Here is a 13,381-nt window from a genome sequence, read left to right as displayed (position 1 = left end):
GCCGGGAAAGAAAAAGGTCGAGAACTTTCTTTCACCGTGATCCACATTAAATTAAAACATTTCTGTATGCATTCTTGGGTGAGTTATACTGCAGAGACCCCAAAGTCTTCGTGGCCAACATAAGGGTTTATTTCTCTCAAATCGCCTGCCCTTTGTGGGTTAGCTCCACATCGTATTCATTCCAGGAGCCACGGTGCAGGAGCAGCCCCTACTTGGTACAAGTGTTTTTGTGACAGAAGAAAAAAAGAAATAGCAGAACACAAGACGGCTTTGAGACTTCTCTTTGGACACCCATCACTTTCATATATGGCTTTCACTGGCATTCAATTGGCCCAAGCCTGACATCAATGGGCCAATGGGCAGGGAGATAGGACCCTCTCACAGGGAGGGGGAAAAATCATTAGAAACAGTAAAACCTGTTACAGCCCACACCCTTGCTCGCAAATATTCATTTTCCTCCCTTTAGCCACAAAATAGACTCATCCCTACCCAAGAGAAACACTCAAAAATCCCGTCCAATTATAATACGTAAGACTCAAGATACTAGGGGCAGCTGGCTGGCTCAGTTGGTGAAGCGTTCGACTCTGGATTTCAGCTCAAGTCACGATCTGAAAGTTTGTGGGATCAAGCCCCACATCAGTCTCTGCATTGACAGTGTGGAGTCTGCTTGGGATTCTCTCTCCCTCTCCCTCCCTCTCTGCCTGTCTCTGTCTCTCGATAAATAAAATAAATGAACAAAAAGACTCAAGGTCTAGACCCTGATGATATACACTAAATCTGGGTATGGTTCCTCCTGATCTGGAGACATATGGATTAAAAAAACAAATCCCTCTCCCCTCGCCCCCAACACACTCAACATATAAGGGTGGAACAGACTCGGGTTAACCACCCAAAACAATCCCATCCAGAAAGAAAGAAGAAAACAGTGGAAGACACATAGCAGTCAAAAGCTTAGAGCAATTCTAAAATCTTGCCATACAGACTTTGGGGTAAGGAATATTCCTTGATTAGATCCTGGTTCTGCTTCCTGAAAACTGCTCTTGATTTCACTGAGTGATGTCAAGAATGATTCCCAGCTTCACCATCCGGGAGACCTTCTGCCCTTTTCCACTAGTCTCCTTCCCTCCTGATGAGGGCCTTGGAATACACCTTGCTTTGGGCCTATGTCACTTACTCTCCTAATGGTTTGTGCCCATAAAAGGTTGGGAGCCCAAAGATCATTTTATGTTTTGAGTAGTGATAGAGCCTTTTAATCCCATGCTGTTGGTTCTTGCCCAGTAGGGCTCTCTCAAAAAATTCGCCTTTTTTTTTTTTAAATCTTGATTTCAATTGTGTTTTGCTAATAGCCACATCCACAATTATTTTGAGACATAACTCTCTCTAAACCTAATAACCAATTTCCTTGGAGAGTCACTTAGCATTTCCAGAGGTTTTAATAAGGACCACTCTGCTTTGTTTTGTAATTTATAACATTTCTCAATTTTATCCCTTCTTGGTTGAAGATGAAAAACAATTGCTTCTTTCCATTCCGCAAGACCAGGAATTTCTGAGTGGTCTCCGTTCCTGGCCTGTTCTTTCCTGAGCTCATCTCTCTCTCCTGTTTTGTTTTGTTTTGTTTTGTTTTTCCTTTTTAAAAAAAAACTAAGATATAATTGACATATAACATTACATTGGCTTCCTGTGTGTATGATAATGATGGGATATTTGTATATATTGCAAAATAATCACCACAATCATCTTTTTAAGTGTATTTCTTTATTTTGAGAGAGAATTATTATGAGCAGGGGAGGGGTGGGGGGGAGAGAGAGAGAGAGAGAGAGAGAGAGAGAAAATCTCAAGCAGGCTCCGTGCTGTCAGCACAGAGCCTGCTGCAGGGCTCGAACTCACAAACCGTGAGATCATGACCGGAGCCAACATCCTGAGCCGGATACTTAACCGACGGAGCCACCTGGGCGCCCCCACAATAAATTTAATTGACATCCCTCCTCACACGTAATTGCACACTCTTTCCCTTGCAATGAGAACTTTTAAGATCTACTCCCTTAGTTTCAAATATGCAGTACAGTGTTATTAACTACAGTCACCATGCTGTATGTTAGACCCACAGAATTTATTTATTTCATCACTGAATGCACGTACCTTTTGATTCCCTTCCCTCATTCACCTACCGCCCACCCACCAAATCAGGCAATCGGCAATCTGTTCTCTGTATCTTTGAGCTCAGGGTTGTTATGTTTGTTTGGGTTTTTTTTTTAAGATTCCACACATATGTGAAATCATATGATTTTTGTCTTCCTCTCTGGCTTATTTCACTCTGAGCTCACCTCTTTCTTTTTTCGCATTTCTTAATTTAAATTCAATTTAGTTAACATAGAGTGTAATAATGATTGCAGGAATAGAATTCAGTGATTCATCACTTACATATGACACCCCGTGCTCATCCCGCCAAGTGCCCTCCTTAATGCCCATCACCCATGTAGCCCGTCCCCCCGCCCAACACCCCACCAGCAACCCTCAGTTTGTTCTCTGTATTTAAGAGTCTCTTACGGTTTGTGTCCCTCTCTGTTTTTATCTCGTTTTTCCTTGCCTTCCCCTGGGTTCACCTGTTCTGTTTCTTAAATGCCACCTATGAGTGAACTCTTATATTTGTCTTTCTCTGCTGACTTCTTTTGCTTAACACAGTACACTCCAGGTCCATCCACATTGTTGCAAATGGTAAGACTTCATTCCTTTTGATCACCGGATAATATTCCATTGTCTATACCTACCACATCTTCTTTATCCATTCATCGGTAGATGGACATTTGGGCTCTTTCCTTCCTTTGGCTGTTGTCGATAGTGCTGCTGTGAACACGGGGGTGCGCGTGCGCTTCGAATCAGCATTCTGTTACCCCTGGGGTAAATACCCAGCAGTGCAATTGCTGGGTCGTAGGGTGGTTCTATTTTTCATATTTTGAGGAGCCTCCATACTGTTTTCCAGAGGGGCTGCACCAGTTTGGCTTCCCGCCAGCACCTGGGATCCCCCAAAGGGATCCTCTTTCTCCGCGTCCTCGCCAGCACCTGTTGTTGCCTGAGTTGCTAATGTTAGGAGCCCACCTCTTTCTGGTTTCACCCTGTCCGTTACCACCAGTTGCAACCATGCTGTTCCCCAGACTGATTACCTAAGGCCACAAACTCCTCCCACAGATACCCGTCCTTCAAATCATCACAGGCAATGCCGCAACCGAGTGTCACGCTTCTGCACAACAGCCGTGGGTCTTTATCTTTCCGGCCTCCGATCACGTGTTTCTCATCTCCCACCCCTTGGCCCTGGAACATGGTGTTTTCGAATGTTTGTTACGGTAGCCTCTGACCTCTGTGCGTGGTTGTATTTTTTTTAGTAGAAATTTTTTGTGTTATTTTTTAAATATGCTTTGTACGGTTTGTATAATCTCTGTATCATTGACTTAAACCCAGTTAGCAAACAAGCCTGAAATGCCTACGGCTGATAACAACGAAGGGCGTTTCGTACTCGTCTTCTTTTTCCTTCACGGGGTATCTGCAGATCCTCCCCACCTTATCCTTGTTCTGGGGCCCAGACGGAAGGCGCAGCCCCCACAGGGGGCACGCCATTCTCGTGGCAGAGGAGAAAGAGCACATGATGTGGCCTTTAGAGCTTTTAATTGGATGCGGCGGATGTGACTTCTGCTCACATTTCATTGGCCAAGGGAGTGACAGGACCACACCCGGTAGAAATGGAGTAGGAGAGTAGGAGACTCTCCCGAGGACACGAAGACCGTACTGGGGGATGCCACACCTCCCTTTAGCTTTCCTTCCTCATGAACACGGCTTTGAACTTGGATGTTACCTTGTCAGAACATGATGCGTATCTAAAGCAAGACGGGAACGGCCAGCTTCTCAGGAGATACAGAATATCTTTAGAGATGTGTGCATTATCTGAGGTGTGACACAACTTCCAAGTCCGTGAGGTGTGCATGGCGTGCGGAGGTGACGGCAGATGGCCGGGTGAGTGGGAGGCCAACTAGCAGGTGGCATTTTTTTTTTTTCCCTCCGGGAGTCTCAACCGAGGGGGATATGTTGCGCTCACTGTATCCCCAGTAAGTGCCTGCAAGTTCACGAGTATGCTTGGAGCAGAACACGATGGAAAAGTTGCTCATCTGATATCCTGGAAAGCTGAGCCGAGCTTCCACACGGGAGCTTTGGGCTGTTGGGGCTTGGCAGCCATGCCCCAGGCTGAGTCCTCAGCCCCACGCGCCCAAGACCTTCTCATCCCTCTTTATCCCCACAGTTCGACATGCAGAGGATAACTCTGGAGGAGCTGAAGCACATCCTCTACCACGCCTTCCGGGACCACTTGACAATGAAGGACATCGAGAACATCATCATCAACGAGGAGGAGAGCCTGCAGGAGACCTCGGAGAACTGCCAGACAGAGTTCGAAGGAGGTAGGTACCCCCGATTCCACCTCCTACCTGGTCTGGGACCGGCCAACACCTTCACATCCTCGCTATGAAGAGTGAATTTACAGTCGGGGCTGGAGGGCCTTGTCCTGAAGCCAAGAATCCAGGACTGAGGTTACAAGATCCTTTCCGCAAAGATGCAATAGGTTCTTTTTTTTCTTTTCTTTTCTTTTCCTTTCTTTTCTTTTCTTTTCTTTTTTCTTTTCTTTTCTCTTCTTTTTTTCCTTTCCTTTTCTTTTCTTTCCTTTCCTTTTTCCATTTTTCCCCCCAAACCCTGCCTTTTTGCAGGACCTCTAGGGACCCTGTCTTTCCGCCAGTGCTTCTCTCAAGTCTGTGATTAGACGGGCAGCTTTGTGGTACTTTGCCGTTACTCACCGGGGGGCTGCGTGGAGTGGTACAAACTCCAGCGCCCAACTCGGGTCAAGTCCAGTGGCTAAGTGCGCGACCTTGGCCACCAGGTGTGCCTTCTCTGAGGGCGTACCCTGACCTATAAACATCAGGATAATTACACCTACTTCGCAGGACCCTTAGGAAAGGATTGCCTCTGTGCTCTGCTCCCTGAAGGCACTGGTCAGAAACAGCCCCGTTCACAAAAATACTCTCGCGAATTTAACCCTGTACTTAGAGAAGAGAGAAGCTTTTCCTGGGGCCAAAATATAGACCCACGAGAGGCCATTTTTCTTGGGCTCATGAAAGAAACGGTAAGAAAAAAACAAACAAAACAAAACCAGCCTACCTGATCCCCTAATCAGTAGAACGTTCCAGGGAAGCTAAATAATTCAATCCCTCTTTCAACTTTGAAAATCAGAACTGCTTTAACAACCCTGATGAATAGAAAAAAAAAAGATTTTTTTAATGACATTAAAACAGGATATCAGGCCTGTTTAACTTGTCCAGGGCTGGGATCTCTTAAAGAGGTCTAGCCACTCTTTTCTATTCTTTTTCCCGAACACTTACACAAATCGGGGCACACCGTTGGGAAGCTGTCACATAGCCACCAGGATGGCATTCGCCCTGCCTGGTCTCGGAGCCGCCACGTTAGAGCCGGCCGAGCGGGGAGTCTATGCGGAACGCAGTTAGTCCAGGGGGCCACAGTGGTTCATTCGGACCTGGGCCCCCAGGGGTCCTGTCCGGGCCACACCGCTGCATCGTGTGCAGGATTAAAGGCCATGACAGGAAGAGACGCTTCTACTCCGAGGTGATAAGTGCGATTAACTCAAGCCAGGGAGACGGGGAGTGGTGGATAGGGAGGGATTGGGGTAAACTTGAGAGCTGTGCCCCCTTCTGTAGGCATCCAAACATCTTTCAAAAACGCTGTGTGTGGCGAACAAAACCCAGTTGTGGTCCAGAAGCTGCCCCGGTCGGCCTGCATGTGACACGTGGGCTGGAGCATCAGTGGCTGTATTTGGAGTTGGAGCCACGCGAGACCACACGAGAGCAGGGTGGTCACAGGCAGAGCCACATGTGCAGCAGGACAGGCAGGGGGATCGGGAGGGTGAATAGGGGCGAGGCAGGCAGGGAGGGGAGGAACACCTAAGAAAACAGCAGGCCTGGCCTCCCCCATCCATCTCGACCCAGCTCTTCCCACCCTGATGACAGGCTGTGTGTTCCAGCAATGGAAGCATCGGGGGCTCCAGCCCCCCACTGTCAGCAAATGCTCTGGAGACGGGAGAGGGGAGTATTTCTGGACATCTTGTTTTCCACAAGAGCCTTCGTTTGTGGATCGGTGTTTTGTTCAGAGAAATGTCACAAGTCTTAGTAATTTGGGAAAGGTCAGACTGCACTGGGAAGGAATCTGAACCCTAAGCAATGTCTTTTTATTATTCAAAAGCTCATATATTAATAAACTGAGGGAGAAAGGGGTTTCCAAATCGAAGTCTTCCTGAGTCCGCTCGAATTGATTCGTACGTGTAACATGGGCAACAGCTACCAACCGTGGGGTTTAGTGATACGTTCCAGTTGCTGTGCTGAATGCTTTAAACTTTGTGGCCTTCTTGAATAAGAGAAACATTGCTTTGTAATTAGCACATTGCTTTTTTGAATGCCCTCTGCAACGTGGATTACATGAGCCCTTTTGCTTGTTTTCACATCAGAGGGTTTTTTTGTTTTGCGTTTGTTTTAATATTATGTCAGTGCCGTTTGGCCTGAAATGCGAGCTCATTGGTTTGTGTTCAACTGAGCTCCCCGCTGGTGCCCTAGGGCTGGAAGGGTCCATTTGAGGCCTTGTGGCCGACCTTGACCTCCTCCCTACCCTCCCAGGGAGCTCTTCCCTCCTGCTCTTGTTAAAATTTTGCTGCAGCAAAAAACGAATCAAACCAAACAACTTGGCTGCAGCAGGTATATACCCACGCTGATCAGCTCAACCTGGAAAGCCGGGAGATCCAAGGGGACTGGGAATCTTGCCTTACTTTATGTCAGAGGAAGGAACCAATGAAGAAACAAAAAAGAAACCTAAAAGTGCAGGTCTTTGCCCTGTCTCTGAGCAAGGAAGGATGAGCTGGTCGATGAAACTGATGTGCGGTAGAATGGAAATTTGTTTCTTTTCATTTTTTTAATGCTTATTTTTTTTGAGAGAGAGAGGGAGAGCACAAGTAGGGGAGGGGCAGAGAGACAGACAGACAGACAGACAGAATCGGAAGCAGGCTCCAGGCTCTGAGCTGTCAGCACAGAGCCCGGCGCGGGGCGCGAGCCCACGAACTGCAAGATTATGACCTGAGCCGAAGTGGGATGCTCGACCGACTGAGCCACCCGGGCGCCCTGGTAGAATGGAATTTAAAGAGGCGCACATCAAATAACTCTGAGCTCAGCACATTGGGGGTCAAGACTGAGATTCTGGAGCGTAGCAGAGGTTTGAAAATGCTGATATGCACGACCTGACGTGGAGCCTGTTAGAGCCGAACAGGAGGCCTTCCTCAGGCCCTAGCATCGTTTTACACCAGTGATGATACTTTTCGCTTTTACAAATCTTGGGTCTGAGACTTGTACAAACCTGTTCAGGTTCTGTCCATTAAGTCAGGAAATCTCGATCATTCCTTCCACATGAATGGATGTGTGGGGGGGGGGGATGTGGCCCCCTTTGGTGGGAGAGGTTTATGTTTTTCTTTTTCTCCTTTTAGTTTTCCCTTTGGCTTGATTTTGTTGTCTTTACCCGTTTGGCGCTTAGGCCAACGCAAACCACAGCTACGCGTGCACGCACAGACACATCCACACGGCCCCTCACGCGTTCTAATCCGCCTTCCCTTTACGGAAGATAGGGCTCTGTGATCATAAGGAGGCAGGAATGTCTCCATCTTCTCCCAGGGGAAGGACAAGAGGACTAGGATGAGATTCCAAGGTACACAGAAGGACAGCTTTCTTGACTTGTCTTCAGGAAACCCTTGAGTTGGGGGCTCATTTTCCTGGAGCACCCATTTTCCTGGAGCACCCAAAGAAGTCATCTACAGAAGCCCTTATTAAGGCCGGGAAGAGACCAGAAGAATCTAACTCAAGGGTTCTGAAGTGGACCTTTCCTTTGTTCACACCTGGCTTCCAGATGAGAAATTATTCAGACTGAGTCAAACACCGGACCAAGTGTCACCCACCGTGCTGGGTGCTTTGGGCACGAGATCATTGAATCGCACTGAATTCGGGGGCTTTCCGGCAAAACCCATCAGCTGGCAGTCTACCCAGCCCCCGGTCCAAAGAGAATCCTCAGCTCAAAGTATGCCTTTCAGGTGTTCCCAACGCCCCAGATCTTTTTGAATTCCCTCATTAAGATCAATTATGTTCAATGTTCTGAGCTGTCAGTTTTCAATACGTGTGTTCTAACTATTTGGAAAAATAAATAGGTCAGCATTCACCGAAATGGGCTAGTTACCGGACTATGTGCCTACCCGCAATGCCCACTCACCATCCGGGCTACATGAGAGGTTTAAGACGTTTTGCTTCCGTGTGATTCCTTTATAATCACCAGACATTTCGCTTTTGGAGAACAGAAGCCCAGTGACGCTGAGAGACAAATTCTTGTCTATTTGGGTCCAGTTGCTGACACATGAGGAATCGAGTGGTCTTGTGGTTGACCTTGTGGTCCTCTAGTTGCCTGTCACCGGATCCTTATTAAGGGTTCACCTAACAAATTATATTATATACATTAAGTTTGATTTACCGCTTCTAATGTGTTTACTGCTTCCTCCATATTGATACAGTCCAAGAGGAAAGGGGCGGGAGGGAACTAACTGCCTGGCGTGGCAGCCAGGGGCGGTCACCTGTTAACACGAGCAACTCACCTGTCAGCGTGTCCTGGGAGAGAAGTTCTGTGGCCCCTCTGGTACAGATGAGGAAACCGAGGCTCAGCAGACCGGTGTCGCTCGTCCAAGGTCAAGTACCGGGGAAGGGTGTGAACCCGGGGCTATCTGACAAGGCCCTGCCCCTTCATTTGTTCCTCTGGCTCCCTTTAGCCAGACATAGGCGTCTCAGGCCCCCTTACGGAATGGCACTTCATCGTCACTCGTTTTTCATGTCATCGCCAGGAAAGTCATATTATATTTGGAAGTTGAGTAGAAGGCGCGGCAAGACTGTGTGTGAGCCCTTTCAAGACACATCGCCCAAATGTTGTCCCTAAATGGAATACCAGCTGTCAGATTTTTCTAGACATTCTGACAACACGCGCGGCAGAAGGAAGTAAAGCGAAATCATCGACGGGGGGGGGGGGGGGGGGGGGAGAAATCGTTTCTGTGAAAGGCATATGGCAGAGCTGTTCTGCGCCATCCAGTGCCTCGGGATGATGGACGAGAGAAATAAATGTCAAAGGAGGGGACGCGGGCCGGGTAGCTCCCTAGCTCCCAAAGCATCACTGTACAGACATGCGGGTTACGTGCCCACCCCTGGCTGGACTAGATATGTGACCCTGCGTAAGTTCTCTAGAAACTCTCAGCCTTCTCTTCTTCACCTCTGCAATGCAAAGATTAGACAATGACGGTCACATCCAGCTTCAACAATTTCTGGCTCAGCGGAAGGTCAGAAAGAATTTGCAACCAAACCTAAGGTCTCCAGGCCAGCCATCCCTGCTGAAGCTGCAGAATTCCTATTGGGATGTCAAATGCACACCCAGATGGGGAGCCTTGTCCCATCACCTGGCCGTGCACGTTGGGTATTTCAGGCCCATCCAAATGAAAAGGACATAACACGTCTGCTACACCATCTGCTCTCGGTTTGCCCAGTGCCATGAATTTCCTTAAATAAAACCTGTTCTCTGCGGGTGGAGCTTAAGGTGGAGCGGAGGGTCCGTGGCAGGTGGTGAGACAGGACACAGTTTTCAGAGAGATTTGGGACTTCAGACAGAAAGGGATTTTTTTCTTCAATCTGGGAATCCTTCACAGCAGTCCGGCAGGAAAGTTTTCTGGAGCCACGAGTGAGGAGTGATGAGATTCCGAGACACGAGGTAGACAGCCGGAGGACTGGTTTTGATTAGTACGCCTGGTCGTTGAGGACTCCAACTCTGCACTCTGGACAGGCCTGGCTGAAAATCCTGCTTTGTCCTGTCTGAGGTCACTTGCCTGAGACACTTACATACACAGTAAGAGCCTAATGTTCTTCATCCGTGAAATGGGAATCACACAATGACTGCCTCGTGTGGCTGGGACATGAGGTGACACGTGAGATTACTTTGTATAAGGCTGAACACAGGAGTGAGCACTCGAAACAGACAACGAAACAGAACTAGCTCATCCCTAGCCCCAGGTCTGTTCTCCTGATTTGATTTTTTTTTTTTCCCGGAGACGTCGTGCGTCCCCACTGCTAGAATGCCACATCGTCTTTGAAGGATGGCACAGGGACCAAATGTGCAGGGTTTGAACATTCTTCTTGACACCTTCGCTCCTAAAGTCAAGTCGATGCCAACATCGGAGGTGCTAAAAGTACCAGTCAGGACTCTTGGTTTTAAGTAGCAGCAACTCAACCCAGACGCCCTTAAACTAAAAAATATTGGCAAAGGGATGAACTTTGGCTGACCTGGATCGAAAGAGCTCAAGCGACATTCCCTTGTCCTCCCAACCCCCAGTCGGTCACTGTCTCCTTCCCAGTCTCTGTCCTTCTTTCCTCTCTGTTGGCTTCGATCTTGGGCAGGCTGTCTCTCCCCGAAGTGACAGGATTCTCTCCCTGAAGATTCACCTCCATTCCAAGAAGGGGCTCCCATCAATCCTGCTTGGCCCGTATGCCTAACCCTGAACCCAGCCAAGAGCTTGGCACACTCTACTTGGCCAGTCTGGTTTGCTGCAGGGGGAAGGTGGAGCCCTGGACCAAGAGTTCAATCAGTCTGAAGACTGAGCTACAGATCCCCAAACCAAAAGATGAATTACGTTCCCAGAAGAGGAAGGTCTGTCGGAAAGGCCAGAACAACACCTGGCCACCTCACCAAGGGTCCACAGTGGAACCCTCCAAGCAAGACCTGGCCGTCTGATGGCTAGAAACCTGAGACGATTTTATGGTAGAGAAGGAGCCAGAAGGAGGGGTGGCCCTTCTTCCCCTTAACAGGTATCATAAAACATGGCAGTCTCACTGCTATTCGGCCACATCATCTATCTCTGTCTCCAGGTCTTGCCTGGGGTACCTGAGCATTCTTGGTCTCGCTGATGTATAGAAAATTCACTTTCAGGGGCACCCGGGTGGCTCAGTCGGTTGAGCGTCCGACTTCGGCTCAGGTCATGATCTCGTAGGTCGTGAATTCGTGTCCCGTGTCGGGCTCTGTGCTGACAGCTCGGAGCCTGGAGCCTGCTTCGGATTCCGGGTCTCCCTCTCTCTCTCTGCCCCTCTCCCGCTCGGGCTCGCTCCCTCGCTCTCTCGGTCTCTCAAGAGTAACTAAAAATATTTTTTAAAAATGACAAAAAAAAAGAATATTCACTTTCAGGAGCTCTTAATTAGTTCCACTTTAGGCTATGGAAATATTCAGTTTCATAAAATCATAAAATGTGAGACCTGGAAGGATCACAGAGCAGTAATAGCTCCCAGACTTGGTAGTTCTGGCTCATTGTGAGAATCACCTAAGATGGGTTTTGTATTGTTTTGTTTTTAAACATTCCTGAGCCCCGAGCTCCCTGCCAGAAATATCACTTACATAGAGGTCTGTGTGGGGGCAATTAATCAGAATTGTTATGATTCTGGTTCGCCTCATTTGGGAGCCAAAGCCTCCAGACACGCAGCCCCATTTCGAAGAGACTGAGCCAGAGGGATTATGAGCCCAATACGTCCAGGGTCACCCAGCCAGTCCGTGGCAAAATCCGTGCAGACTCCAGGAGAAAACTCCAAGAGTCACTGCCTGTCATTTGCCGAGTGGATCAGTGTGAATCTGTTTTGTTCTTTGTTTTGTTTTGAATGTTTATTTGAGAAAGAGACAGAGAGCAAGCAGGGGAGGGGCAGAGGGAAAGAGAGAGGGAGACACAGAATCCGAAGCAGGCTCCAGGCTCTGAGCTGTCAGCGCAGACCCTGACGCGGGGCTTGAACCCACAGACCGCGAGATCATGACCTGAGCTGAGGTCGGCCGCCCAACCGACCGAGCCACCCAGGCGCCCCTAAATCTGGTAAAATAACAAAACAAAACCTGTCTGATGCTTGAGCTCACAAACCCAGGTCCTGCCATATAGCATCCAGGAGTCTGTAGGTGTTCAGGACTTGCTACCAAGCTTTCAAGAAAACTGGAGACCCCACTTCTATGTGCTCCTGTGTCAATTTCCCCCCATGTTCCTTCTGGGCTCCTATGTCAACCACTCTGCTGGAAAGAGAGCTCGGGCCCCATGGGAAGAGAAACATGGAAAAGATTGCCAGCAGCATGATACATTCTTGCCATTTTCTGTGTTCAGTTGCAAGTTCCTCGAAAAGAGTTACCATATGACCCAGAAATTGGACTCCTACCTGGATCTGGACCCAAGAGCGCTGGAAACACGTCCACACGAAAACTTGTATAAGAATGTTCTAGCAGCATTATCCATAATTGCCCAAAACTGGAAACAACCCAAACGTCCATCAGCTGGTGAACAGAGAAACAAAAGGTGGCACAAAGAGAAATAAAGGACCAACACAGGCTACAGCATGCATGGGCTGGGCCAAGTTAAAGAAGGAAGACGCAAAAGGCTACACGTTGTACATTTGCATGTATCTGCTATGCCCGATGCCCGGACGAGGCATCTCCATAGAGACAGAAAGGAGATTAGCGATTGCCAGGGGCTGGGGAGGCGGGAATGAAGGGACGAAGCGTGACTTCTAACGTGTGTGGCGTTTCTTTTTAGGGTGAGGAACACATTCTGGAATTGGGTAGTGGGGATTCTTTCCCAACCTGGTGAATGCCACTGAACTGTCCACGCTAAAAGGCTGAATGTTACGGTATGGGAATGCCATCTCAATTAAAAATAAGCAAGTATTGACAGACCGTCTAGTCCATGGGGCGCCTGGGTGGTTCCGTCGGTTAGGCATCCGACTCTTGGTTTCAGCTCAGGTCGTGATCTCACAGTTCGTGGGCTCGAGCCCCACGCCGGGCTTTGCGCTGCTGGTGCGGAGCCTGCTTGGGATTCTCTCTCTCTCTCTCTCTCCCCGTCCCTCTCCCTCAAAATAATAAATAAACATAAAAAAAAAAAAAAAAGAGTCCGATCATTATAAAAATTTAAAGATCAGGCTCTATGAGAGCAAGACATTCAGGAGAAGCCTCCTAGGGAAGAGAGGTTTGGGGTACGCCCAGAAGAAATGAGAGGGAAGGTCAGCGGGCACCCCCAGCAGAGAGAACGGGTGCCAAGCCTTGGACTGCATCGCGCAGTCTCGTGTGGGGATGCGTGGGGACCCCTGCTCGCCTGAAACAGAAGCTGCTCGGCAAGGAGGCACAGTGGTCTAGGAGCAGAGATGGGAAAGGGACAGGAGGTGGTCGGCGGTCCTCCCAGCTGAGCTGAGATGCTGGATGG

The 13,381-nt window shown here is 48.7% G+C and overlaps 1 protein-coding gene across 4 annotated transcripts in view; it reads left to right on the top strand.

The window, feature by feature from the left end:
- The window catches only part of CALN1 (calneuron 1), a 536,504-nt gene that overhangs the window by 510,841 nt on the left and 12,282 nt on the right, over positions 1–13,381 (top strand). For all 4 annotated transcript variants that reach the window (XM_086692032.1, XM_086692031.1, XM_086692033.1 and 1 more), the window contains one exon: positions 4,289–4,445. In XM_086692032.1, the coding sequence (XP_086548158.1) occupies positions 4,289–4,445 (157 nt within the window). The remainder of the gene's footprint in view (positions 1–4,288; positions 4,446–13,381) is intronic.

The sequence above is a fragment of the Puma concolor genome, chromosome E3 (genome assembly GCF_028749965.1).
Source record: "Puma concolor isolate L17-30 chromosome E3, mPumCon1.1.hap2, whole genome shotgun sequence".
Lineage (NCBI taxonomy): Eukaryota > Metazoa > Chordata > Mammalia > Carnivora > Felidae > Puma > Puma concolor.
This window is presented reverse-complemented; position numbering and strand designations above follow the sequence as displayed.